This window comes from Danio aesculapii, chromosome 5 (assembly GCF_903798145.1).
Source record: "Danio aesculapii chromosome 5, fDanAes4.1, whole genome shotgun sequence".
Classification (NCBI taxonomy): domain Eukaryota; kingdom Metazoa; phylum Chordata; class Actinopteri; order Cypriniformes; family Danionidae; genus Danio; species Danio aesculapii.
Window position 1 is genome coordinate 60,397,250 of NC_079439.1, and position 24,993 is coordinate 60,422,242.

General features: G+C 35.8%; 1 protein-coding gene across 5 annotated transcripts in view; it reads left to right on the forward strand.

Annotated features, from left to right (window-relative positions):
* Nucleotides 1-24,993, forward strand: part of pisd (phosphatidylserine decarboxylase) — a 54,281-nt gene that overhangs the window by 4,985 nt on the left and 24,303 nt on the right. The window contains exons 1-3 of one of the 5 annotated variants that reach the window (XM_056458587.1): nt 9,346-9,442; nt 11,430-11,899; nt 23,379-23,544. The exons of 1 other annotated variant lie outside the window; for it this stretch is intronic. In XM_056458587.1, coding sequence (XP_056314562.1) covers nt 11,697-11,899; nt 23,379-23,544 — 369 coding nt within the window. In that variant the 5' untranslated portion in view covers nt 9,346-9,442; nt 11,430-11,696. Of the gene's footprint in view, nt 1-9,345; nt 9,443-11,429; nt 11,900-23,378; nt 23,545-24,993 lie in introns of those variants that run through there. 3 more of the 5 variants (XM_056458592.1, XM_056458590.1, XM_056458589.1) reach the window with 3 other exon arrangements.

Genomic DNA, 24,993 nt, shown 5'->3' on the forward strand with positions numbered 1-24,993 from the left:
AATGACTTTATTTTCAAATTTTCCATTCATCAAATGATCCTGAAAGTTTATATAGCTTACTTAAAAATATAAAGCAGTAGCGCAAACATTTTGAGCAGTGATAATAAGAAAAGTTACCAGACCTCTATGTCAGTATTGATTTATTTTTTTTAATGATTCCTGAAAGATAACTAATAATCATTTTTAAGGTATACTGCGGTTTGGAAAAGTCAAGGTTTTAAAATCTCCTAAATTTTCTGCTATACCGTCCCTAAGGTATATGTAAGGTTTTTTTTTTACTTTAGGTTTTTTAGGACAACAGTACATTCAGCAGAAAATATATCTAAAAATGCCATTTTAAATTGTAAAGAAATCTGTGTTTTTAAAACCAATGAAGACAGAAGTCAATGATTCATTTTCATTATTTAGCCTGACATGTTTACTGCTCCAAAATATTTGAGATGTTTCTCAAAATGAAATGTATTGTGTTCAAAATGGGAAGAGTTTTTTGTTTTTTACCCAGGCATTTAAAAAGAACTTATTTTACAGCAGTAATACCATAAAACTGTGAAACCATGATATTTTTATCCAAGGTTACCATTACCTTAGAATTTTATACCGGCCCATGCCTAATATTAAGACTTTTATTGATGAATGGTAATTGGTCCCTTTTTTCAAGCATTTTTTAATATAATTCCTATACAATCAAGTTTGAATCATTCATTTGACCTTATAAATGTGTCCACAAAACTGGACTTCAACTATGGTTATTATTACTGCCAACTAAAAAAGCTTATGTAAAATAAATTAAAGAGCCCCTATTATAGGTTTTTGAAAATGACCTTCCATGCAGTGTGTAACACAGCTCTGAGTGAAGTGAAAATTCTAGTTAAGGCTTAAATCTGAAAGTGTTTAAAACTATTAATTCATTTTTAAAAGAGTCAACTCAGTGGTTCGAATGAATCACCACGGTAACGAATCTTTAGCCGAGTCGGCATGACATTGATACAGAACTCAAGCCCCGCACATTTGTTGCGCGCGCAGACCAAGGAAAATTGAAACCCCCTGCCCAAAAACACACTAGAAAGAAAAAGAGGAAGACAAACACTGTAGCACATCCCGGTTGAATAAAGTCGCATAGATGCAGTACTCTGAAGTGTGAGGGGGGATGGGGTGTTCGGGAGTGAGGTGTCTGAATAAAGCCTGGTTTATATTTCTGCAGCGAGTGATCGGCGTGACCCACGACGCATGATCCTTGTGTATTTATATTTCAGCGCGCTGTATGTGTTGCTCTGCAATAACACTTCTGAAACACTAGCTGGCAGTGTGGTTTTTATGTTCCTCTGTCGAGTTTCTTCGCTGGTAATTAGTTTTTTTTTAAATGCTACCTTGATGTACAAGTGGCTCAAACTCGCACATTTTGAGGTGTGAATCGGCGAATGTGCAACAACTTTAACCATAAGGTAAACACAAAACAACCTACACTCATCAGTCCTACCAAGTCAACCAATCACAGAACTTGAGCTATGCGTCGTTGCGACTTGTAGTTAATTTTTTTGAGAAGTGCGCATCAGCGTTGACTGGCCACGGCAAGGACTATGTGCCCATGCGCAGGCTGCATCGGAGCATACGCGTTGGCTTGACGCAGAAGTATAAATCAGCCTTAACACTGTTGACAAGGAGGTACTGTGGTGTTCGTAACTGTACTATGCCGCTGCAATTGTATCCTAGTTGGCGTCCCAGGGGATTCACAGACTGAGTAGTGACTCTGACTACTTCAAAATTGTTGATAAGCCGTGCTGGGCATTTCTCTCTGTCTTGCGCTTGACGCAGTCGACCAATCACAACAGACTGGGTCATCGGACCATTCCTCACAGATTAGCATTGCGCTAAGGAGGGGTTTGGAAACAAATGAATTGCTGAACGAATCATGGGAGTCGTTGGGATATTATAAGACAATGAAAATGTGTTTTGACCTTGAATGCATATCAGACTGTTGTTGGAGACCCCTAATCCAAAAAATGACCCTTTTTAATGCATAATAGGGGCTCTTTAAGAAAACAAAATCTATTTCACAGATTTTCCCATGGTAACATCACATTTTCATTTCACAAGTATAAAAATAAATATAACTTAACAAGCAAACTGAAAATAGATGCTTATTAAATACTTTCAAATATAAATGGGAGCAGACAAAATCTAGCTAAAAATATTGCATCATTCACCACTCTGTCGATTGTGGTGTCACTTTGATAAATAAAGGGTGTGCAAACATTTAAATCTAAAAGTGTCAGTGTGACACTACTGGAGATGTCAAGCTGCTTCAAGATCAACATTTTGGCAATTAGTTTTGTTTGAAAAACCTGAAACTTGGCTATTGATTATGCAAAGTTGTTTAAATTGACTTGATCATCTTATAAATAAACATTACTGAGAAAAATATTACCGAGATCACATTTTGCATGGTCAAATTTTCACATCAAAATAGACCATTTTGAGGGATGTAAACAAAAACAATGGTCCATACGTATTTCCTGTTTGACACTTTTAATTTCTATAGCTTCCAAGAATCCAAAAAGAGCCACATATTGGTAAATAATGTTATGATAGCTGTTTTAACACTAAGCTATGAGTGAATTGCCTCTTGTTACAGTTATGAAATAGTTTGATAACAAGCAGGAAATGTTCATGGGCCAATAACATGACCATATTGAAATGGTCTAATCAAATGATGTTAAAAACGTAATTTCAAATCCAAAAAAGGGTAATAATAATAATAATAATGTGTATTTGTTAGTGGCCTTTAATATGATCAGGCTGTATTTGTGTACAAATCACCTGACCATCTGTTGTAATTCTGATTGGCTGGTTTTGTTTGAAGGCTTTCCTAGAGTATTGTAGTGTTTTATCTGCTTCACGCAGCAAATAAACCTCCAACGTGGAGCTCCTGTTTGGCGGTCACACATCGTGACCCGTTAATGACCAGTCTTTTTGGGCAACAGATATTTATACACAAAGCTGTTATAATGGACTTGTCAGTTGGCGCAACCTTTAAAAGCGTGATCTTTGTGACATTAGACATGGCATGAGGACTTTTTGTTAGTGCACAACAACAACACACAGCAGAATGCAGAACGAACACAGTATGTACAGTGGAGAGTGTATATTAGAGAACAGTTTATAGACTTGATTTCTTTTTCAGAAATCTATTTAATAATTTTTGAATAATTACGAGGTTATAAAATCACAAACTAATCAGGGTGCTTCAACAAAACCCTTTATATTGTGCAGGACACTCATCAAAGTTTGATTACAAAAATGATTGTGGCATAATGTTTTACTAAATTTTCTGTTACAGTAAAGCAATGACAAATTTGTAGGATTTGTATTTTACAGGCCCTTGCTTTGTATGACTGTTTGTATTGTTTGTATGTCTTCTTTTCCTAGATTTTCAATAAGGTTGTGTTCAGGACTCTAGGCTGTCATTTCATTATTTCAGGCTTTTCAGCTTCAATGAGCTGCTTTACCTGTTTTGCTGTGTGACTTGGGGCATTGACCTGCATGAAAATTGCTAGCTAATGTAGCAAAGAAAGCATGAAAGGTACGACATATTGCAGAAGCAACGTCTGTTACACATATGCATTCACTCTCATGTAGCTTTGTAAATGCCTACTGCAGAAAACCTACCTCAAACCATGACATCTTTGCTCAGTTCAGTGTTTGCCCAGTTTGATGGTCAACATAATGTTTTCCACCTGCCCCATATAAATAAAATTGGCTTTCATCGCTAAAGTGAATTTTTGGCCGGTTCTGTCCACACAACATGTTCCTCAGCAAAGCATAGTTTGGCTTTCTGATTCTTTCTGCACAGAGACTACCAATTCTAATTCACTTAAATGTTGAAAATTACTGGGTTTCCTTCATGTGTCAATGCACATTTTAAAGAATCGTTTGAGAGACGAGTGATGGAAATGCCAAATTTGTAAATAAAAATCCCTTAATTACTAAAGTTGTGCTGGCTTGAGTTGGTTTTGGACTAATACAGGTTCTCTACATTATTTTATCCTCTCCTGTATTTGTTTTTCATGGACAACCAGCCTTTTAGGCGGACTTGAATGAGTTTGTGACATTGAAAAGGTGCAGTATTTTACAAATCACAGATTTGGAAAGACCAGCGTCTTTTGCTATGGCTGATGCTGTGCTATAACCGTCCCTTTTGCCTTCATCCGGACAACCTGCTGTCAGAGGGTTTCCATTTGGGGCTGTGCGATTTAAGCAAAATATCTATTTGCGATTTTATTTATTTATTTATTTATTTATTTTTGACATTGCATTTTCGATTTGATTTCGATTTTAATTTTGTAGTCAAGCTTCAGCTCAATAATCGTTATCATAGCTTCTTACTGCTAACATGCAGTGAGTGTTAGTTAAAACAAGGAACTAAAAAGATAATAATGTAAACATTTATTCAAAATTTTTTAAATACTCGAAAATAAACATTAATTTTTCTCTAGAGCAACAATAAGCACAAATAAAATGACCTTACCTTTCTGTAAACTCAAATTATGGAGATAGTGTAGCTTATTATACAATCAAAACTAATATGGCTGATAAGAGCCTTTCTGTAGCTTATATTGTCTAAAAATAATCATCACAGATTCTACACAAAATATCATGATGTTAAACACAGCTGTGGCACTCCAAAATGGTTAAAATAGGTGTGAGACAGAAGTGTAGATCTTGTGTAGAAGTGTAGAAGATTTTTTTTTTCTTTAACAGGAAGGTAAAGTCCACACTAGGGGCTTTGTAACTAGTTTGTAACAAAATTTGTTAACATGGTCTTAAAGCAAACCATAGTTAGTAGATCGTAAACTCTCCGTAAAGTCATGCATATAGTCGCATTGAATGATGTAATATCCAACAAGAAGCATTTAAATTGTTAAACTGCTTTAAAATTCTGCATCTAATGCATTTATATATAACTGTCCTATTAAAATGAAATGACAAATTACATTTGTATAGTACGTTACATTACAGTCAGTCACTACAGACGACGCACATTGTACCTACATCGCGAGTAGTGAATGCACGTGAAATACATGAAGTTATCAAAACATTGCACTTAAATTTTTTGTGACTTCGAAACAAATATTCCCATATTACCGATGTCCTGTTTTTCTTTGATATTAATTTGTCTATTAATGCTTCTGAAGTGGCAGACGCCATCATCCCACTCGTCCGTGCTTTCATGTATGTGTGTGCGTGCGAGTGTGTGTGTGTTTGTGTGTGTTTTTTTTTGTTGTTGTTTTTTGTGGGCGTTCCGCATAGTTCGGCTGCACAATTCTGATTGGGCAGAACGAAAGTGTGCTCACTCAGTTGGCTAGTAAGACTGTCACACACAGATGGCAGTCATGCATTTACTCTGGGTGGTGGAAATTAAATAATACATATTTCATATCGCAGCCTCTTGCGATTTTAGCTAATCACAGCACTGTAAATTGAAAACTGAAAAGTTAGACTGACAGATAAAAGTATTTAAGTTCCATTTACACTAGTGTGTTTTTGTTTTAAAATGGTTTTAAAATGAAAACACTCCTCGTACAGATGAGTGTGTTTTGGGAAAAAGCCCACTCCATACAGTCTAAAATGCATAATTCATGACCACTCACATGTACTGGGTATTTGCCTATTTTTCTAGCATCTGTACTTGCAGTCTACCGATTGTGTAATTTTATATAATTGAGGCTTGACGAATTGGGAAACAATTTGCAATGTAGTCCAGAAGACTAGTGAGACAGCGATTCGTTTTTAACTTTGATTTTTTTTACTCAGTTTATACCTAAACCCCAGCATTTCCAGACTAAAATGGGGTCTTGAGCATTTTCAGAATACTTGATTGAGTAGTATGGGCGCCAGATAAAACCATTCTAAACCAGTTTTAAAGTGTAAACGACATCTCAGATAATTAAGTAATAAACCTACAGGTTAATTAGCCTCCAAATTAACACCAAAAACTGTGAGGTATCTGAGAGTCTCTCATTTTAGTTGGTGTTCTTTCAAATATCTCATGTACATTCTGTATACCATGCTTCAGAATATAAGTGACTAATAAAATGAGATAAAAATTAGCATTTTTTTATCTATTTTTTTACTCCTTAAATTTGGACTAGGCCTTAATTTAGGAAATTGTAGGATGTTCTTTAGTTCTTTAGCTCTCCACCGAATATTTATTGAAGCATTACACTGGACATTTAGCCCTGGCGTTGACTGAGTGCTGGTTTCCAAGGCTATTCAGCACCATGGCAGACTTGTACCTCCCAAACAATAGCAAGATTTCTTTTAGAAGGGAAAGGGGGTTGGGTGGCAAAGCTACAAGGACTGTTTATACAGTGTCTGAACGAGCAGAAAATGCTCTAAAATGCTATTTTTTTTTAAACCTGTACTGGATTATTGTGATTTTTCATTTTTTGTTCCAGCAATGCAAACAAAGTCCTGTTATTTTCCGACATCTTAAACTAGCTATGTGTCTTTATCATGTGTTATGTTTTGGATGCAGTTTTCAGACCATTGAAGCGCTCAGGGCTGTATGGTGAATGATCGGTGTTCACAGGCTGTCAGTCAAACACTTTGCTGATGTTGCGCATGATATACTCGAATAGATTTCAGTTCAGTGGGTTTAGATGTACAGATAAGGCAGAGTGCAGCAAAAAAGAGATAACGGCGCACTCTTTGTGTAGGTGTGCCCATTTTTCCAGAACCTTCTCATATACACACAATGGCTTTTGTTATATTTTCTGCCGAGAGGTGTAGGAAGATAAATCAATAAAGCACAGTCTACTGATACTCTTTTGTCACGATCCCAAACGTAAACTAAACTAAATCAAGATAACTGGTAAAGGTGTTATTACAATTAAAAATAATTGGCAGCAACATTTTTCCAGTCTTCAGTATTCTTTAGAAATCATTCAAATTTGCTGCTCGAGAAAATGTTTATTGTCATTTTAAACAGTGTTTGTGTTTTTTTTTCTTTTTCTTTTTTGGAAACTCCAATTTTTTTTTATTTGTAAAATAAATAAAAAAAAACATTTTAGTAATTTAATTATCCTTATTGACTGTAAAAATTATTCCTAAAAAAAACTCTAGGAAACTCCAAAACTTTGTTGATATTTGATATTAAATCTTGATAATAATAAATTGATATTATCTTTGTTGATATTTGATCTTAAATCTTGATAATAATAAATTAATATTATCTTTGTTGATAGTAAACTTTGTTTAATGTTGTAATGAATTAAATCAGATGGCAACAAATGTAGTAAAAGTTAAAAATATTAGCAATTTATATACAGTGCATCCAGAAAGGGTTCATAGCGCTTCACTTTTTCCACATTTGTTTGTTACAGCCTTATTCCAGAATAGATTAATTTCTAATTAATTAATTTATTTCCTCAATTCTACACACAATACCCCATAATGACAATGTGAAAAAAGATTTTTTGAAATTGTTGCAATTACAGCCTCAAGTCTTTTTAATTTTATGGTGCCACAAGCTTGGCACTCCTGTCTTTAAAAAAAAAAAAAAAAAATTTACTAATGCTTTGCTTCTTAGACTTTACACACCTGAAACTTGTCTATAGCACTTGTTCACTGCTGCTCTTATAGTTGTGTGAATTGCTTCCTTGTCCTCATTTGTAAGTCGCTTTGGATAAAAGCGTCTGCTAAATGACAAAATGTAAATGTAAATGTCTTTAGGAATTTTTGCCCATTCCTCTTTGCAGTACCTCTCAAGCTCTATCAGGTTGGATTGGAAGTGACTGTGTACAGCCATACAGATCTCTCCAGAGATGTTGAATAGGATTTAGGTCTGGGCTCTGGCTGGGCCACTCAAGGACATTTACCGAGTTGTTGTGAAGCCACTCTATTAATATTTTGGCGGTGTGCTTTGGGTCATTGTCCTGCTGAAAGATGAACTGTCACCCCAGTCTGAGGTCAAGAGCACTCTGAAGCAGGTTTTCATTCAGGATGTCTCTGTACATTGCTGCATTCATCTTTCCCTCTATCCTGACTAGTCTACCAGATCCTGCTGCTAAAAAACATCCCCACAGCATACTCAGTAAGCACAGCAAGCTCAGTTTAGAGCTTCACGCCAAAGACTGTAAATACTTCTGTACATGTGATTTTTCAGCTTTTCTATTTTTTAGAAATTTGCAACAATTTAAAAAAAAAATTCACATTGTCATTATGGGGTATTGTGTGTAGAGTTTTGAAGAAATTAATGAATTTAATCCATTTTGGAATAAGGCTGTAAAAAAAAAAAAAACAAATGTGGAAGCGCTATGAATACTTTCCAGATGCACTGTATTACACTTGTAAGAGCCAGTTATGCATAATTCATTTGTGATAATAATTTAGTTAAAACTGTTAAAGCATGATGAAAATTGATATTTAAATTTATTAAGAATTCATTGTGATTGTATTATCTAAAATGCATAATTTAATAATTGATACAATTTAAAAACCTTTACTTTGGTATTTTGGCTTCCGACAGTAATATGTCTTGAGGTCATTAGTTCATACGTTTAAGGCAGATTGCAGTTATGGATGTTGGAAGCAACACAGTTTTTTGACCGAGCCATGCCGAGCTATATTGATTCTAGTGTTACTTTGTATTTTTGTTGCATTTCTTCAGTAAACCTTTTTTAAAAGAAGATTCGGTCTTACTCGCGTTTTTTCAAATACTGGTTGTTGGAGTAGAAGCTGCAAAAGGTGGTACATAAGGATTTGCACGAAAGGTGTGCCACTACAACACTCTTTTATTGTTGTGCTAAATTTATGTGCAATCACTAAAATATTTAGAAAATTGCATTTAATACTGCTTTGTCACCAAAATACATATAAATTGTTAACATTCTTTGCTTTTATTCTTGTAAATTTAATAAAATAATGTTCAGATTATAAAATCCATTTTGATGCATCATCCAGTTCGGCATGTTACACCCTTACAAACTGATTCCCCAAAGCAATATAAAGTCAGCGCAATCCAAGAAAAGTAAAAAAGAAAATCTATGAGTCACAGACAGTGTGTTGCAATAGTTGTTGCAAAGCATAAAAGCATCCGCTCTATTCATATTGTGACAAGTGTAATGATGACTCAAATTGTTTCCCTAATGATTTTAACCACAAGCACAAAGTCCTGTTTTAGTTTCTACTGAATGCCCACCCTATAGTTGTCAGTCTACAGCTAGTAATGTGTGTGTTTATGGAGTGGGATGGGCTTTTTGACAGTCATCAAATAGGAAGTTAGCTCTTACATTCATTGGTCTGGTTAATATTTAGTGATGACATCACAGCACACACATGCCATATCTGAGCAGATCCCACTAAAGAGACAGTGAGAGGAGTGTAAACCTTTGAGAAGAACGACAGACCTCCTATTGTGTCACTCGGTCTAAAGATTTCCTATGTAAGTCATTGTTTCTTCTAAAAGTTTAGTAGTGGTTTTGTACTTTTAATGTGGGTTTGAATTGAAATTCCATCATTAGGTTGTTGAGTGCACTATGGGCTAGAAGAAATTATTTTTATGACTTAATTTTGATCAAATACTGGATTTCTCATTGGTACTGAATCATAAGATGCGTAGAGACAGGAAGATTTGCTTCCTGTTTAATAGGAAGTTGAGTTCATGTGATTTGCAGATAGTCAAGTAACTTCTGGTTTTTCTTTAAAGAACATTTGAACTCGGCACTAGACCTAAACTAACCCTAACCTCAACCTAACAATCTACTTATCTAATGAGAATTAGTTGGCATGTAGATGCAATGTAACTTACATTCAACAAACGGACCATCAAAATAAAGTGTGATCTTATATTCCTATTAATTTATCGACAAAAATGTAAAAAAATAAATAAATAAATAAAGACTACTAGACAGGGATTTAAAAATCTTAGAGTATTTTGATGGTTATTTTTTGAAGGATATTTTTAAAATGTCTCTCCAGGAAATATTTAAAGTTATTTATCGTATATCATAGTATGAAATCATAATGTTTTTAATTGTACTGATTTGGACTGAGGATAATTGCTCATTAATTTATGAAGTGTTTGTTGTTATTATTGTGTAATATGTTTTAATCAGTATTGATCTTTCCGTGAAATAACCCTGGTGTCAATAAAGAAAAGCAAAATCAGTGTTTCAATTGATAGTGACAGAGTATAAACATTTAAACATTTGTATAAACATTTAAAATGACACTTGTATTTATTATTTATTGTATATAATGTGTTCATATATATATATATATATATATAGTTGAAGTCAGAATTATTAGCCCTCCTAAATTATTAGCCCCCTGTTTATTTGTTTCCCCAATTTCTGTTTAACAGAGAGAGAAAATTTTCAGCACATTTCTAATCATAATAGTTTCAATAACTCTTTTTTAATAACTTATTTTATCTTTGCGGTGATGACAGTCAATAATATTTGACTAAATATTTTCAAGACACTTCTATACAGCTTAAAGTGACATTTAAAGGCTTAACTAGGTTAACTAGGCAGGTTTGGGTAATTAGGCAAGTTGTTGTAAAATGATGGTTTGTTCTGTAGACTATCGGAAAAAAAATAGCTTAAAGGGGCAAAACATTTTTACCTTAAAATGGTTTTTAAACCATTAAAAACTGCTTTTATTCTAGCCAAAATAAAACAAATAAGACTTTCTTCAGAAGAAAAAATATTATCAGACATACTGTGAAAATTTCCTTGCTCTGTTAAACATTATTTAGGAAAAAAAGAAAAAAAATTCAAAGGGGGCTAATAATTCTGTAATTATAATTATAATTTACATGTATATATGCTGAGCACTGTATCAAAGTGTGAAATCGTGAAATCGTATCGTGTTTTTATTGTAATCTGGACAGATGTTTTTTTTCTTTGCTTTACTCATTTATTAATGAGGTAGTTATTGTTTTTTATTAATAATATTATTGTTGCTGTTGTTGTTGTTGTTGTTATTTTATTATTATTATTATTATTATTATTATTATTATTATTATTATTAATATGTTTTAATCTGTACTGATATTTCCATGAAATACCCCTAAGCTGTTGACGTGGCAAAGAAATAAACAAACAATAGTAAAACAGTGTTTCAAATGATAGTGGTATAAATGTTTAAATTTACATATGTATTTATTATATGTATTATAATGTGTTTATATATGCGTGTGTATATATACATTATACATGAATCCTATATATTTTGTTTGTTGATTAATTGATTGAGCTGAAAGTGATTCTGATATCAGAAACTATTTATCCTTTAGTTCAGAAACAGATGATATACAGGGGGGGATGGGGTCAAATATAGAATTCAGGATCTAGTGAGCACATGTTGACAGGATTTTCAAACCCCTCCCTCTCCCCCTCCTTTTCATATCGCCGCCTTTCCACCAGCACCAGGCCTTGAATTCAGCAAAGGCTAAAAGGAGGAGGTAGACCCATTTACCGGCCCGCCAATCACAGCTTTGCATCCCACTGGTGACGAGGAAAGAGGGGACGGTCTTTGAGCTTTGCAGCGGAGAACCACGGGGCCAAACGAACAGAGGGAGCACGAGAGAGAGGGCTAAAGCCTGCGATACACAATAATCCCTCCACAGTGATCATGTGTCAGCGGAGCCTAAAGCAGCAGCAGAAGGGGCCGGTGCGGAGTGCTGCGGGGAAATGGTGAGATGCTGCAGGTCTTTGCACAGCTCTCCTTCTTGCTACAATCTCCACAGGGTCAGGGTTGATGTGCGGCGTTTCCGCCAACTGGGCTCCTCGGCAGGAGCAACAGGGGAGCCCGCAAACGGCGCCCACAACGCCAGCACGGGAGGCCCTGGAGCCCCGGGGGGCCCATCTCAGCTCAGCCACCGGAGCCGATTCAGGTACCGGCGAGGAGTGCGTGAGATGCTAGGCAGTAGTTTAGCTTGATGGTGCGTGTGTGTGGATGATGTGGGTGAATTGAATGTAGGGCGACGGCGCACTCGGAGTGAGAGAGGACAACTGAAGGATCAGTGGGGCTGGAAACTGGGCGAGCGAACGAGAGGGGATTACAGAGATATTGCACAAACTCGGCCACCCTGCGGAGGGACAGTCAGCGTGCACTGGGAGTTTGTGTGATGTGTTTGATAGCCCCTCTTCCCTGCTTTGGCCTAAATTCAGCATAGTGTCGGGGTGTTGTCGCTAACCCTCTCTGTCTGATTCCAATCGCACAGTTTGCTGAGCTCCACTCAGAGCAGATGCTGTTCCCCGCGAGCGAGCGAAAGATGCAAAGAACCGAGGGAGGCTCATATTCAGTCAGTGATTGGTCAACGTGTGCCTGCAATGGAGAAACAAGGGGGGCTCTGTAAAAGAAAAGGAGTCTGACTCTGAAGACTTTACATTGTCTTTACTGGCTGTGGTCATCACCTCTCAAATGTCCTCTGCGGTTTGTGTGATGCACTTTAAATAGCGAGGTTTTTTTTTTCATGGCTATTCATCTGCGCAGGACAGGTTGGGGGAGGGTAGAAGCGCTCGAAATTCAATTGAATGATAACCTGATAACTGAGAGCTCTCGTTAAAAAAACCCAGCAGTCATTGTTTTGAGCTCTTGGGTGCACTAGGATGCAGCACACACTGTGGCATATTAACTGGATTTGCGAAACCGTAGAATGAGGTTGCATAATGCACGCCACTAAAAGTGTTTCGTAGGAAAGGTTAGACTGGCCACTTGAACAGTTCTTTCGCAAATGGAGTTTTAGGATGGACACAATATTTGCATAGAGGAGGTGCTAAATGCTGGGTGTTAGGTTCTTTGTTGGGTTATGCAAGGATTGTTTTTGGCTTGTTAAGTTTTTCTGAAAAAAGCAAGATGAGTTAAAATAGTGTTTTGTACAAATACTTTGCTATAGTAAGTGGACAAAGGTATTAGAGACTATGGTTGTCACGATAACATTAATTAATCTTACGATACTATACTAGCTGAAGTATCACGATAACAAGTCGTATTGCGATACTGTAATTCATAACTTAAATAATAAAGAAAATAATCAGAAATACTATGTGTTATAATAGGCCTACTTTAATGTAATTCATAATTCCCATAAGGCCAAATATTATTATTTGCACGTCACTTCACCTAAAATGTATTCATTCTTTTTGTGTATTTTATAGATAACTGACCAACAAGAATACATTAAAATAAAGATACAAATTATACAAAATGAAATTTTTTACAAAAAGAGAATTTGTCCAACAAAATTAGGCTATATGAAGTGGTCAAAAATTGTTTCAATGTTTCCTGTTGCTATTTTGGGTTTTTAATCTATTGTTTTTTCAGTCTTATCAGCTAACAATTCAAATTCAAATTTTCACTTTGTGAGTCTTTCTTTTAAAGAGATTGTCGCTAATAAATCATATTAACGGGAACAGAAATGAACTGTTCGAACTGAAGCTTTAAAAAACGTGTACTAGTCTACCATAAAACGCGTGATTCAGACTACAAAGGGCTTCACAGATTATTAAAATTAAAGGGTCTATTCTTGCACAAACGTGTGAGCATTTTACTGACTTTTCCACAAGCAACATTATCTATTGTAGATAAAACATTATTGACGATACTACCGTTTACAAACTACAGTGGCACAGCCAGTTTTTTGAAGCCATAGTATCACGATACTATGATAGTAGTGGTAAACCGTGCAACCCAATTAAGACAGTCCAGTTATAAGGTTTAATACAAGCAGTGTAGTCATGCCATGTGGTTATAAGAACCTATTAATTGCCTGTTGTTTGCATTTGAATGGACATGAGACTTAGTAGATCATCCAGAAATTTATTTTATTTGTATTTTTTTATGTATATGAATTGAGCTAAATAATCACAATTTGTGATTCTAGTATAATCAAATCAGATTTATTGAAAAAACAGTTTTATGTGCATCAATTGAGGTAAAGAACCACAACATACTATATCAGTATTATCCCAAACTGAATGGGAATACAAAATAAATTCAGTGCTTCCCACACATAGACTTTACTTGGGCGCACCGCCCAGGTATATTAACAGCCGCCCAAGTGTATTTAGTGGTGACACATGAATAAAAATATAATTTTCATCCTTTTATACTTTTTTTGTATCCGTCCAAGAAAGCCAAGCATTCGCGATCGATTAACCAGGGGAAAATCTTCTCTTGCTCAGCACGTTTGTAGGGTGTCCGCGGGGTCTTAAAAAGTATTAAAAGTTAATCAATCAATTATGAGAAAATTAAGGCCCTTAAAAGGTATTAAAATTCTTCATCACATTTTTTCGAGGTCTTAAATTTAGTTCAAGCCTTATCCAAAGTGTTTGACTCCTAAATAGCATAAATATAGCATAAAATATATATTTTCCTCCTAATATTAACAATATCACGTAATTTGCGACAAACGTGGGAAGGTGTTGGATGCGCTCCACATGTAGCAAAACAGAAGGGAAAATGTACGTACTCCTAGGTGGAGAAAGTTGAGTTTAAACAGTGGCTGAAGCCTGTTGGTGAAAACAACTGCGTAACTTGTTCATTCAAGCTTAGTTTTTTTCTGAGCTCTGAGTTCTGTTGCACAGTTGTGCTCCATTGATTTATTTAACTACAAATGTTTATTGACAACTGTTTATTAAGTTAAAGGTTTGATACTGATTAGAACTTGAAGTGGCGATGAGGTCTTAAAATATTCTCAGAAGGTCTTTAAAAAAAGGTATTAAAATTACATTTAGAATTCCTGCATATATAATGGTTTGGTACTGCTGGTTCTGTGCGCAAGAAGCTTCAAGACACAGACAATCACACATGCTCTGTAGACCCACAGAGACTAAATGCATCTGGCCGTAGTTTCTAAATCTCCTAAAATGTCCGGGATTCTGGTTTTATTTTCGCTTTCTAAAGTTGCCGTTATTTGTATGCGTTTTTGCATTACCTTTTCGCAGCTGACTGCGCATGCACAGCCGCAAGATTATTCATTTAATAAACGACTCTGATAAATTTTACTATATACTCAAAGAGAGCAAAATAAAATGGCTGCAAAATATTTGTACACCATAAGAAATGGCCAACCAATTACTTTGCCTAATTTTAATTAATCTACAATCACTTTTTATTCCAATCCTTATTATAATTTTGAGCAATAATGTCTATTTTTATATATGTAGTTATTATTTTATATGTATTTTATTAATTTAATGATTTTAATATTTTACATACTTTACTACATATTGAGAATATAGTTAAAAATCACATTATTTTTTTGTTTGTCGCATGTATTTTCTATTTACGTGCAGTAGGTAAAAGGTGTGTTTTCCGAATCTGGCTACGACCGCAAGTATATTTCAAACCTGTGTGAAGCACTGAACTTATTGCAGGTTTTGTGTTGCTTAATGTCCAAAGCATGTTTAGTTTGTTCTGTAGCAGATGAGTGTGATTCTGGCACTGTTTGTTAAAGCATCATATAAAAGCATCATGTGTTGGTGGTTGTACTCTTAATGCTCAAATGTGTTTGAAAATAACATCCCACCTACACACAACTCAACCGAACAGATAGTGTTAACCAAAGCAAACATGAGACAAAAACATTTGCTGATCCAACCATGCCATTTTAGTTTGCATCTACCAATCTTAGATCATTTGTCATGATTTGCGTTTATAAACCTTACATAGCAAGTTCAATGGCATTGGTTGTACTTATTATTGTGGTCTGGTATCTAAACATGATAGATCTAGACTAGGGCTGTTCTTGACAAAAGATTTACTCTGTCAACTAGTAGTTCTTCATTTTAACCATTAGTCGACTGCTCGCACATTTATTAATGAACCATTTAAATCATAAAGTAGCCTACAAGAGCATGCATAAAGGCATTTTGCTCTCTATACAGTTGAAGTCAGAATTATTAGCCCCTCTGTTATTTTTCTCCCCCCAACGGGTTTAACACAGAGAAGATTTTTTTCAACACATTTCTAAACATAATACTTTTAATAAATAATTTCTAAAATTATTTATTTTATCTTTGCCATGATGACAGTAAATAATATTTTACTAGATAAATAATATTTTACTTGATATTTTTCTAGAAACTAGTATTCAGCTTGGTGACATTTAAAGGCTTAACTAGGTTAATTAGGTTAACTAGACAGGTTAGGGTAATTAGGCAAGTTATTGTATAACGATGGTTTGTTCTGTAAGCTATCGGAAAAAATATAGCTTAAAGGGGCTAATAACTTTGACCTTAATGTTGTTTTAAAAAATTAAAAACGGTTTTCATTCTAGCCGAAATAAAACAAATAAGACTTTCCCCAGAAGAAAAAATATTATTAGACATACTGTGAAAAATTTCTTGCTCTGTTAAACATAATTTGGGAAATAATAAATAAATAAATAAATAAATAAATAAATAAATAAATAAATAAATAAATAAAATAAAATAAAAGAAGGGCGGCTAATAATTCTGACTTCAACTGTATTTGTCTTTAAAGAAGGTATATACAGTTGGCTTCATTATTTAACAAAAGCACAATGTTTTGTTGTCAGTGCACACAATTGAACATGATGTTAGCAGGAAATAGAGGTTTTTAAAATCTCAGTGTCAGTTGGTACCGAAGTTGATAACCCTAATTTGAAGTCAATGAATGATAGGTGAGCATTTACATGTCTTGCATGACGTACTGTTACCGCATAAACTAGCTCTTAATGATCACATTACAGACCACATGATTCACTTCAGCATATCCTGTAGATTAAAAAAATAAATCTGATACATTTTGGTAGACCAAAACACTTCTTGTTGACTAACGGTTCATCAACTATTAAGGGGCAGCCCAAATCTAGACCCCTTAAATTAGAGAATCGGCACTAACCACTGTTATGTCTTTACTATTGTCCTGAATCATACTGTACTGCAATATTAAACAAGTTATTGACAAGCAGTGCCAGAATTTTCCATATTTCACTTTTGAGTTGTATAGGAGCTGTGCTTTACTGGACATTTGCTGGACATTTTGTGATGTTATCAAGATTGCCGCCAAGTGACGACTTATCACTATTTACATTGGCTCATACCCGAGTTGTGACTGTACTGCAGTGCAGAGTATGGTCTGATGTCTGTTTATAGTAACAGCAATAAAAATTTACACCTCTTTATGGGACAGGCCACACATCGGATGCTGTTACGATGACGCACGACAGGTCAATGTACTTAAAGATTGTGAAGGCCCAAGCGCCAAAAGGTTGTCTACTGAGCCTGTACTCACCTTGTATGGGCTAGCGTTGCCATAGTTTTTATCGCCGGTACACTGAGGAGAATTACGGGTTGATTACTTATCCTACCCACAGTGCAAGTGTTGATCTCTCAAACAGATTATTGGATGTTTTAAAAGCGTAAACATGGTCCCTTGTATGGGCCTTGTGAATATTCTTGACAAAGTCAGGTGATTCGTTGAGTTTGTTTTAGGCCATGTATGGCTAAGTCTCCTCTGCCCACAGGTCAGAACAGGGTTTCATCCTGATTAAGGTGGACATAGTATTATATATCTATAGATAGCCTTGTAGCTGCAGCTCTGCACGGCCCGCTGTCAACCCCGCTGGTGCTGTGTCATCACTTTCAGGGCCAAATATGACCCACTTTACTGACATACTAATGCTAATCTCACTTTAGCCAGAAGCAGTTAGCTCTTAGTGTCGTTCTCAGTAGAAAAAAAAGCGAGCAGTCATAGCGCAACAAGGCGATTTGGTCATCCAAGGGCCGGGGTAGAGGTGAAACTTTTTTTTTTGCACGCTCTGTTCCAGTCGCTGAACAGCTGTGTTGATCTTGAATGTTACCCGCCTGCACAGGTGCTAAAAATAGCGCTGTGGTTACAAAAAATAAAATAAAAAAAGATTACTGCCGGTTATCTCTCATGGCTTCAGTAGTTCTGTGGAACCATCCCGCTCGGCGTGACCTACAAAATTCATGTTCGTTTGAATTAAGTAGGTTTATGTTGATTAAAATGCTCCAGTTTTGGTGACAGCGCGCAGAAAGGAAAATGGTCTTTTATTTACTCACCCTAATCTCAATGCTGCTCATGTCGACTTCTAGATATTAAGGAAAAATGATTTCACCATAATTTTAAATTGAAGTCAAGGATTTTTGGAATATGAGGATTAGTGGACTTTCTTTGTTGGGTCAGTTATTTCTTTTAGATTATAATGTAGGCTTATTCAGGTCTCTGGTTATTTTCGCAAAAGAAAACTGAGAATAAAACTAGTGGTCAAAAAACATATTAATTAACTGAAATAAATTTAAAAATCACATTAAAAGAAAAGCTGTTTTAGCAAAAATAATCATTTTCAGTATTAATAAGTGCTATATTTTGTTGTCAGAAGTAATAAGCACTTGAATGCAAAAAAAATCTGACCTGCGGCTGTTGGGGGAAGTGCCTTTAGGTGGCCCCTTTATAGACAAATTTGAAAGTTCTTTAAAAAAAAAATAAAATTTCTTGAAAAACAAACCGTAAACTAGGCATCACTAAATCAAATCAAGGTTAACTAAATTGTTTTTACTAATATAAGTGAATTGAACATAAATCAGTTGTTGTCCCTAAAAAAACTCAAGAATTGTGATGTTTCCAATCATTTTAAATAAGTAGTTTGAAAAAATAGCAAAAATAATTTTGAGTGATGTTTAACTACATACAAGATCTTTAAAGGTGCTGTATGTAAGTTTGGACTCTTCTGATGCTGCATTCACACCAGACGCGGATTTACGTGTGTTAAGTCAATGTAAACGTGGGAATAGACATCCTGTGGTGTGAAACGCGTGAATGAGGTGGTGCGAATGACACGATTCACACGAATGAATCGGCGCGAGTTGAGTGTTTTACGCGATTGACAATTGCTCGAGTTGGAAAATCTGAACTTCAGCAGACATTCAGACCGCATTAACCAGTCATGATTTTTGTCTTGTAGGGGCGTGATTATGACATAGTGCCTGTTTTTGGTGCCCTGGGGGAAAATCCTCTTGTTGACACAGTTCATTAAAGTGGACTCGGCTCAGTCTGAAGCCCGGCTGAAAGCTTCCACCATCCAGGTTGAGTTTCTGGAGGAGTTTATGAGCTCACAGAACTGGGTGCACCTCTGAAAGGATCTAGTGGACTCAGACACGGCTCCAAACGAATCGACCCTGTTTTTCAGCCTTCATTAAGCACATAAACACAGCTATTCTCTCAATAAAATCCATATTAACCATTTAGCATCAAAGCTAGAATCACCGAGCAGATAGAAGCCCTGCCCATGACACAAATCCGCTTCTATTGTAAAGAGTATTTTACACGTGAATGAAGTGGATTTGACGTGCAAATGAAGCGAGTAAACTCAAAATGTTCACGCGTCTATTTACGCTCGAATAGCATGATTTATCCGCGCATGCCGCGTCTGGTGTGAACACAGCATAAAGCATAAAAATACCATAATATGTTTGCAGATATTTAAGAAACATGCTAAGCGAACATACTTGTTTATCTGAAAAACAATGCTAAAGTCAGATATTCTGCTAAAAATGTGCGTTGTTTGCCAGAACGGTTGTCTTTGTTTTGGTTCTTTTACCTGGCCCACTGCCACTTTAGCCAATTATATTAGCCAATTAATTGCCTTGATAGAAAACAGCGCATTGTCATTTATTCAGTTAAAAAGGGTCTCAAAGTGTGCGTCTGTGACCGAAATGCAACCTCCTGTGGATAGTAGCAGACTCCGAAATGAGACGCAGATTCAGAGTTCCACATGAGGTGGTAATTAATTAGCAAATGATATAAATATTACTAATGTAAACATTAGGTGAGCAAGTTGCATTGTAACCCTGTGTCCTTACAACACGCTACATGATAAGATTTGCAATGAGAATCAATTTGGCTGTTTATACCTGACGAAACACGACAGAATTTTAAATAAAACCATTCAGAAGAACAGATTAGTGCACTTACTGCACTCCAACGAAGTTGTAAGGTTTATAATCTAAAGAATACATATTAAACCTCTTTAACATTATTAAATGTACATGCTGAATCACTTTAGGCTCGATAGTTAGGCACACTTCTGTTGGTGTCATCAATCTGGCAACCTGCGACTGGGTGTGAAACTTATGTATTGCGCCTTTAACGTGAAGAAGTTTGTCCTTATTCTTAGTTCAGTGTCTGTTCAAATTATTAATTTATTTTAATACTACAAAGTTTGCACACGTGTTCAAGTAAGCTGTGCAAACATTAGCCTTTGCTTTGGGCCATATAGGATGTGTTCTCAACTCTGATTAACTAGTATGACTGAAACTAAATATATAAAAACTAAATAAAGTTTTTTATAAAATACACAAAAGAAAAACTAAACTAAAATTTACAGCAAAGTGAATTGTATAAAAACTCATTTAATAACCTTGCTCCGGTCAAGTATTCATTATCATGTACCGTTTCTAGAGCAAGTGTAGCAGGAAGGTGATGATAAACCCTAAATGAGACTAAAGGTGTTAAGCAGATGAAAGCAGCCTTTGCTTAGACTGATGTAAGTGGAATTGAGCTGAAAGCAGTACTGTGTGTGTTCAGTGTATTCGACAGCCTGTGTGACCATGAGCGACCATTAGGTTAAGTTTGCAGTGGAGAATTGCTGTTCCTGTCTCTTTTTCTGTCTCAAGTATCTTTTCTAGCATTTATCTTCTGCTGTTTATTGTCTACTGTATGTGCGGCTTTGTGTTTGGTCTTTGGCATGTGTGAGTGGGCTGGTGTGTGTATGTTTCTGCATGTTTTAGAAATATTTCTTTCCTACTTTTTACCATTTTGATAGAGAAGCTCAGTTCTGGTTTTATAGAGCAAATCTTGAGAAAACATGTTCATTTCACCCTGAAATCATAAAGAAAAAGAAAAAATATTAACAATGTTTGATTAAATATCATCAGTTAATGCATTAGCTGATATTAACAAACTTGTACAACTTTTATTATATTTCTCATTGTGGGTTAGAGTTTTTGATATTAGTTAATTAAAATATTACAGTTCATTGTCTGTTAGCTTAGGTTAGTTGAATATAATATTAAATAAAAACAGATCTGAACTTTTAATTTCAGTCATTTCAATGTCTAAAATGTTGACATTATGTAAATCAAGATTATTAAATGTTAAACGTGTTGTTAACTAAAGATAGCTTATTGTTTAGAGCTACCAATCTTTTTTTCTAAGACCATTATGGTTTTTTTGCCTAGACATTTATATTAAAATTAAGCACAATTACATCCAAACAATTGTTCAAATGACACTATTTACAGACATTTTATTAATTATTTATATTATTCTTAATGGTGTTATGTAATTGATGTTTGTAGTATTTAATTTAATCATTTGTATATATAATATTGCATTGAGATAATTGAGATCAAAAGATATGCTTGTCATGAGAATGTTAAAAAAGAATGAAAGTGTGTACTTCATTTATTATCATTAAATTAAATCTATACAATCTAATTTGTTTCCATGTTAAAAAATCTGACCATTTTAATTTCTTAAGAATTTTAGGGTGAAATATAATCTGGGCTTGTTTTTGAAAGATTCACTCTGTAACATTAGGGCTCAATCCTGTTCCTGTAGGCCTACCTTCAAAGTCTAATGCCAAGCCTATTCAATTACACCTAAACCAATTACTTAAGACCTTCAGGAACGCTTGATGATTACAAACACGTTGGAAAAGGATCTGAACTCTACAGGAAGAGAGAGGGATCCAGGAACAGGATTGGGACCCCTGCTCTACAACAATTGCATCATCTGGATATACTGTACTTGTCAAAAGTCTTAGTTTAGTAGTAGTTTCACCAACAAAAATGGTTTTAAGTCAATTCCTTGCTTTTGGTGTTGCAATAATGCACAAAGAAGCAGAACAATCTGAGACACTGTGGCAAACATCTTAACTATGTGCAAGTGCACTTAGGACAAAAACGCAAATGGCAATTACACCAAATGCTGATTTTAGTTGATGAAAGTTAGCAAGTAATTTATTTTGTATTTATGACTATTTTATTTATGGCAATTTTCTTTCTCACTTTACAGCATGTTTTAAAGTGCCTAAAAGTTTATACAGAATTGTATTGTGGAGATGTTTTCGCACAATCTCACTGGATTGTGACAAAAGTACAAAAATAATGTTTGAAACTAGGGCTGTAGAATTAATCGAAACGAAATTGCAATCACAATTATTCAAAAGCTGTGATTGTCATGCACATCTTGTCAGTGAAGCACAGTTGTGTGATTAGTAGTAAATTCCCTCCGAAAGCCAGAGGGCGCTCTTATGTGCGGAAACATTTATGAAGAAACCTAGGAAAATCCCCATAGCAATCGTTGAATAAACAGTAGATTAAACTGCTTTCATTAATACAACCTGACTAATAATCAGAAAGAAGAATTTATTTAACTCGACTGAAGCTATGAAGTGAGTTTGAGGTAAAAACGGGTTATTACATGTAATATTATCTTCGATGTCATTATCGCCTGGTTAAATCTTCTTCCACTATAAATTCGATTTTGCATAGCTTGTCAGTGAAATATGACTCTGTGTAGAAAATGCTGCTCCATCTGAAAGCATGTGCTGGAGATTTACTGCTGATTACAGAACTGGCTTTACTAACAAAATATGTATACATTTAATTATCTTCCATTAATCAAGCAACCCTATTTGGTAAACCAGGGCTTAATTAGTGCCGGAACACTCCGGATCGGGCACTTCATTTTATCGATCGCCCTCAACCTCCCTCCACCCCTGTCCGCTGTTTACTTTCAGTTTTTTCCGCGACTCCCCAACCCTCTTCCGCGACAACCACCCCCACTCTCAAGCCCCCACCCCCCGCTCTCCACTTTCGTGCATGATAACATGCTGGATTCGTTACCCCAATCTGTTCCGGGACCTCGCAATTCACAAATTAAGCACTGTTGTAAACTTATATTTCCTACTGGCACACTGCAACAAATGATATAGAAATAACTGACATAAAACCATTTTTTGTTGTTGGTGAAAATACTAATGGCCTTAATCTGCGATCACACTACTCTTTTTGCGCCATAGACTTCCATTGATACATATGCGAATGCGTCAGAAACGTAAGCTCATGCGACAAGTTTCGCATGTTTCTAAAGTTCAAGCTTTGTGAACTCTGACCTTCGAATTCGCATGACATGAATGAGTTAAGCCAATAGATTGTAAATTATATATTTTTTTAAAACAGTGTCGCATCATCTTGTTTAATCCCGCCTTTTTTCACAGCACCGTCCGACTTTTGAAAAGTACTGTCTATCTTTTATTCTCTCAATGTCTCTGTTGGGTATGTTGTGCACTTTGGCATCATGGATGTGTTGTGCAGGTTGCAGTTCCCCCAGCTGGCCCTACGGCGGCGTCTAGGCCAGCTGAGCTGCATGTCCCGGCCTACTGCTCGCCTTCGCTCATGGCCTCTGTCCTTCCTCTACTACATCTTGCCCTTCGGAGCCCTCAAACCTCTCGCCAAAGTAGGCTGGAGGCCCACAAGCAGAGTAAGTACAGGTGGAAACGGTGAACAAACTCATGTTGCGTGTGTGTGCGGAGTGTGTAAAATCTCACTATCCAGAGGCATCCATCAGTGTTTAATCATTTCGTAATGGTCAAATGTTACCATGTTTGGGATGTTTACCAGCAGGTGTTAACGTGTTTGATGCCATTAATGATTATGCCAAGCATGGTACTTTTTAGGGAATATCGCCTACATCTGGGATCAGTTCTCTGTATTCACAACCCAAAGAAAGGAAGCTCCAAAACTGATGTGAGGTCAGCAGAAAGCGCTGTTGCTATCAGCAGATGGCCGCTTGCATATGGACCCGCTGAGCTCTGAGCCCCATTGGGACTTGAGTGAAAAGAGCCATTGTCCCATGGTGCAGCTCTGAACTGAGGAACACTTTGTCTCTAGGCTCGGCTGAGGGCACCGTGCCATGGTGGATCTGACATCGCTATTGTTCAGTTCCCACGAAAAAATTGCCAGTCAGCCCATGCTGATGCCCAGGAGCAGATACCGTATCTCCAGTGGCAGACAGGAAGTTACAGAGAAAGAGAAAATTGTTTTGTTTGTTAACGTAAATCTGTAATTCTTCAGGGCTTTTTTTGGGATGTACAGGACTTTTAACTTGACAATAAGTAACAAACGGGCTCTATGCACAGCTAGAGTTTTAAAGCCAACGACAAACTTCCGGTGAAAGCTTAGTGTGACTATTTTCAATTTCACAAGGTTGTTTTTACAGCATCGATGTTGTAATGTAATTAAAATACATTCAGATAAAAAATTTGAAAGTTGTTCAAGTGTAAAACGAGATGAAAGACCTGTAAAACCTCTAGCGCAGTCAGTAGAAAAAGACTAGCGCAGAAATTCCATTAAAAATACTGGGGTAAAATAAACTGTCATATTTTAAAGACATGGCAGGGGGAAATGGAACTTAATGCAGTGCTTCTTGTCCGATCTGAGACCCACTTCATATCGTATATCTAACAGACTGTGAAGATCGCTGATTTTTGAAGAATCAGATCTTAAATGTGACAATTTTGTAATGGAAAGACAGTTCACCGGAAATCCTTGGGCTGCCTGGCTGAAAAATAAAAGTCTGTGTGCATACAGCTCATTGACATTTTGTATCGGAGTTAACCATGCACGTAATTATGGCATTAATAGTCAGTTACGGATACTTTTAAACAAAATTAAACAAAATGCTTATTCTGATATGTCCTGGTAAAACCTAGTTATTAAATTACAAAGATTATGAATGACATTAAAAACATTAATTTTGGATCTGCATGGTGATTATAATAAGTCGTTTGAGTCTTTTAGTGATTATTTATATCCCTTACAAGAATTAATGTTGTGTAAATTATTGTTACACTGAACTATATTTTGTTGAGTGTCATCTGTAAAACATTGTAAAAATATGATTATTGTTATTATCTTGCCAAGAAAAAAT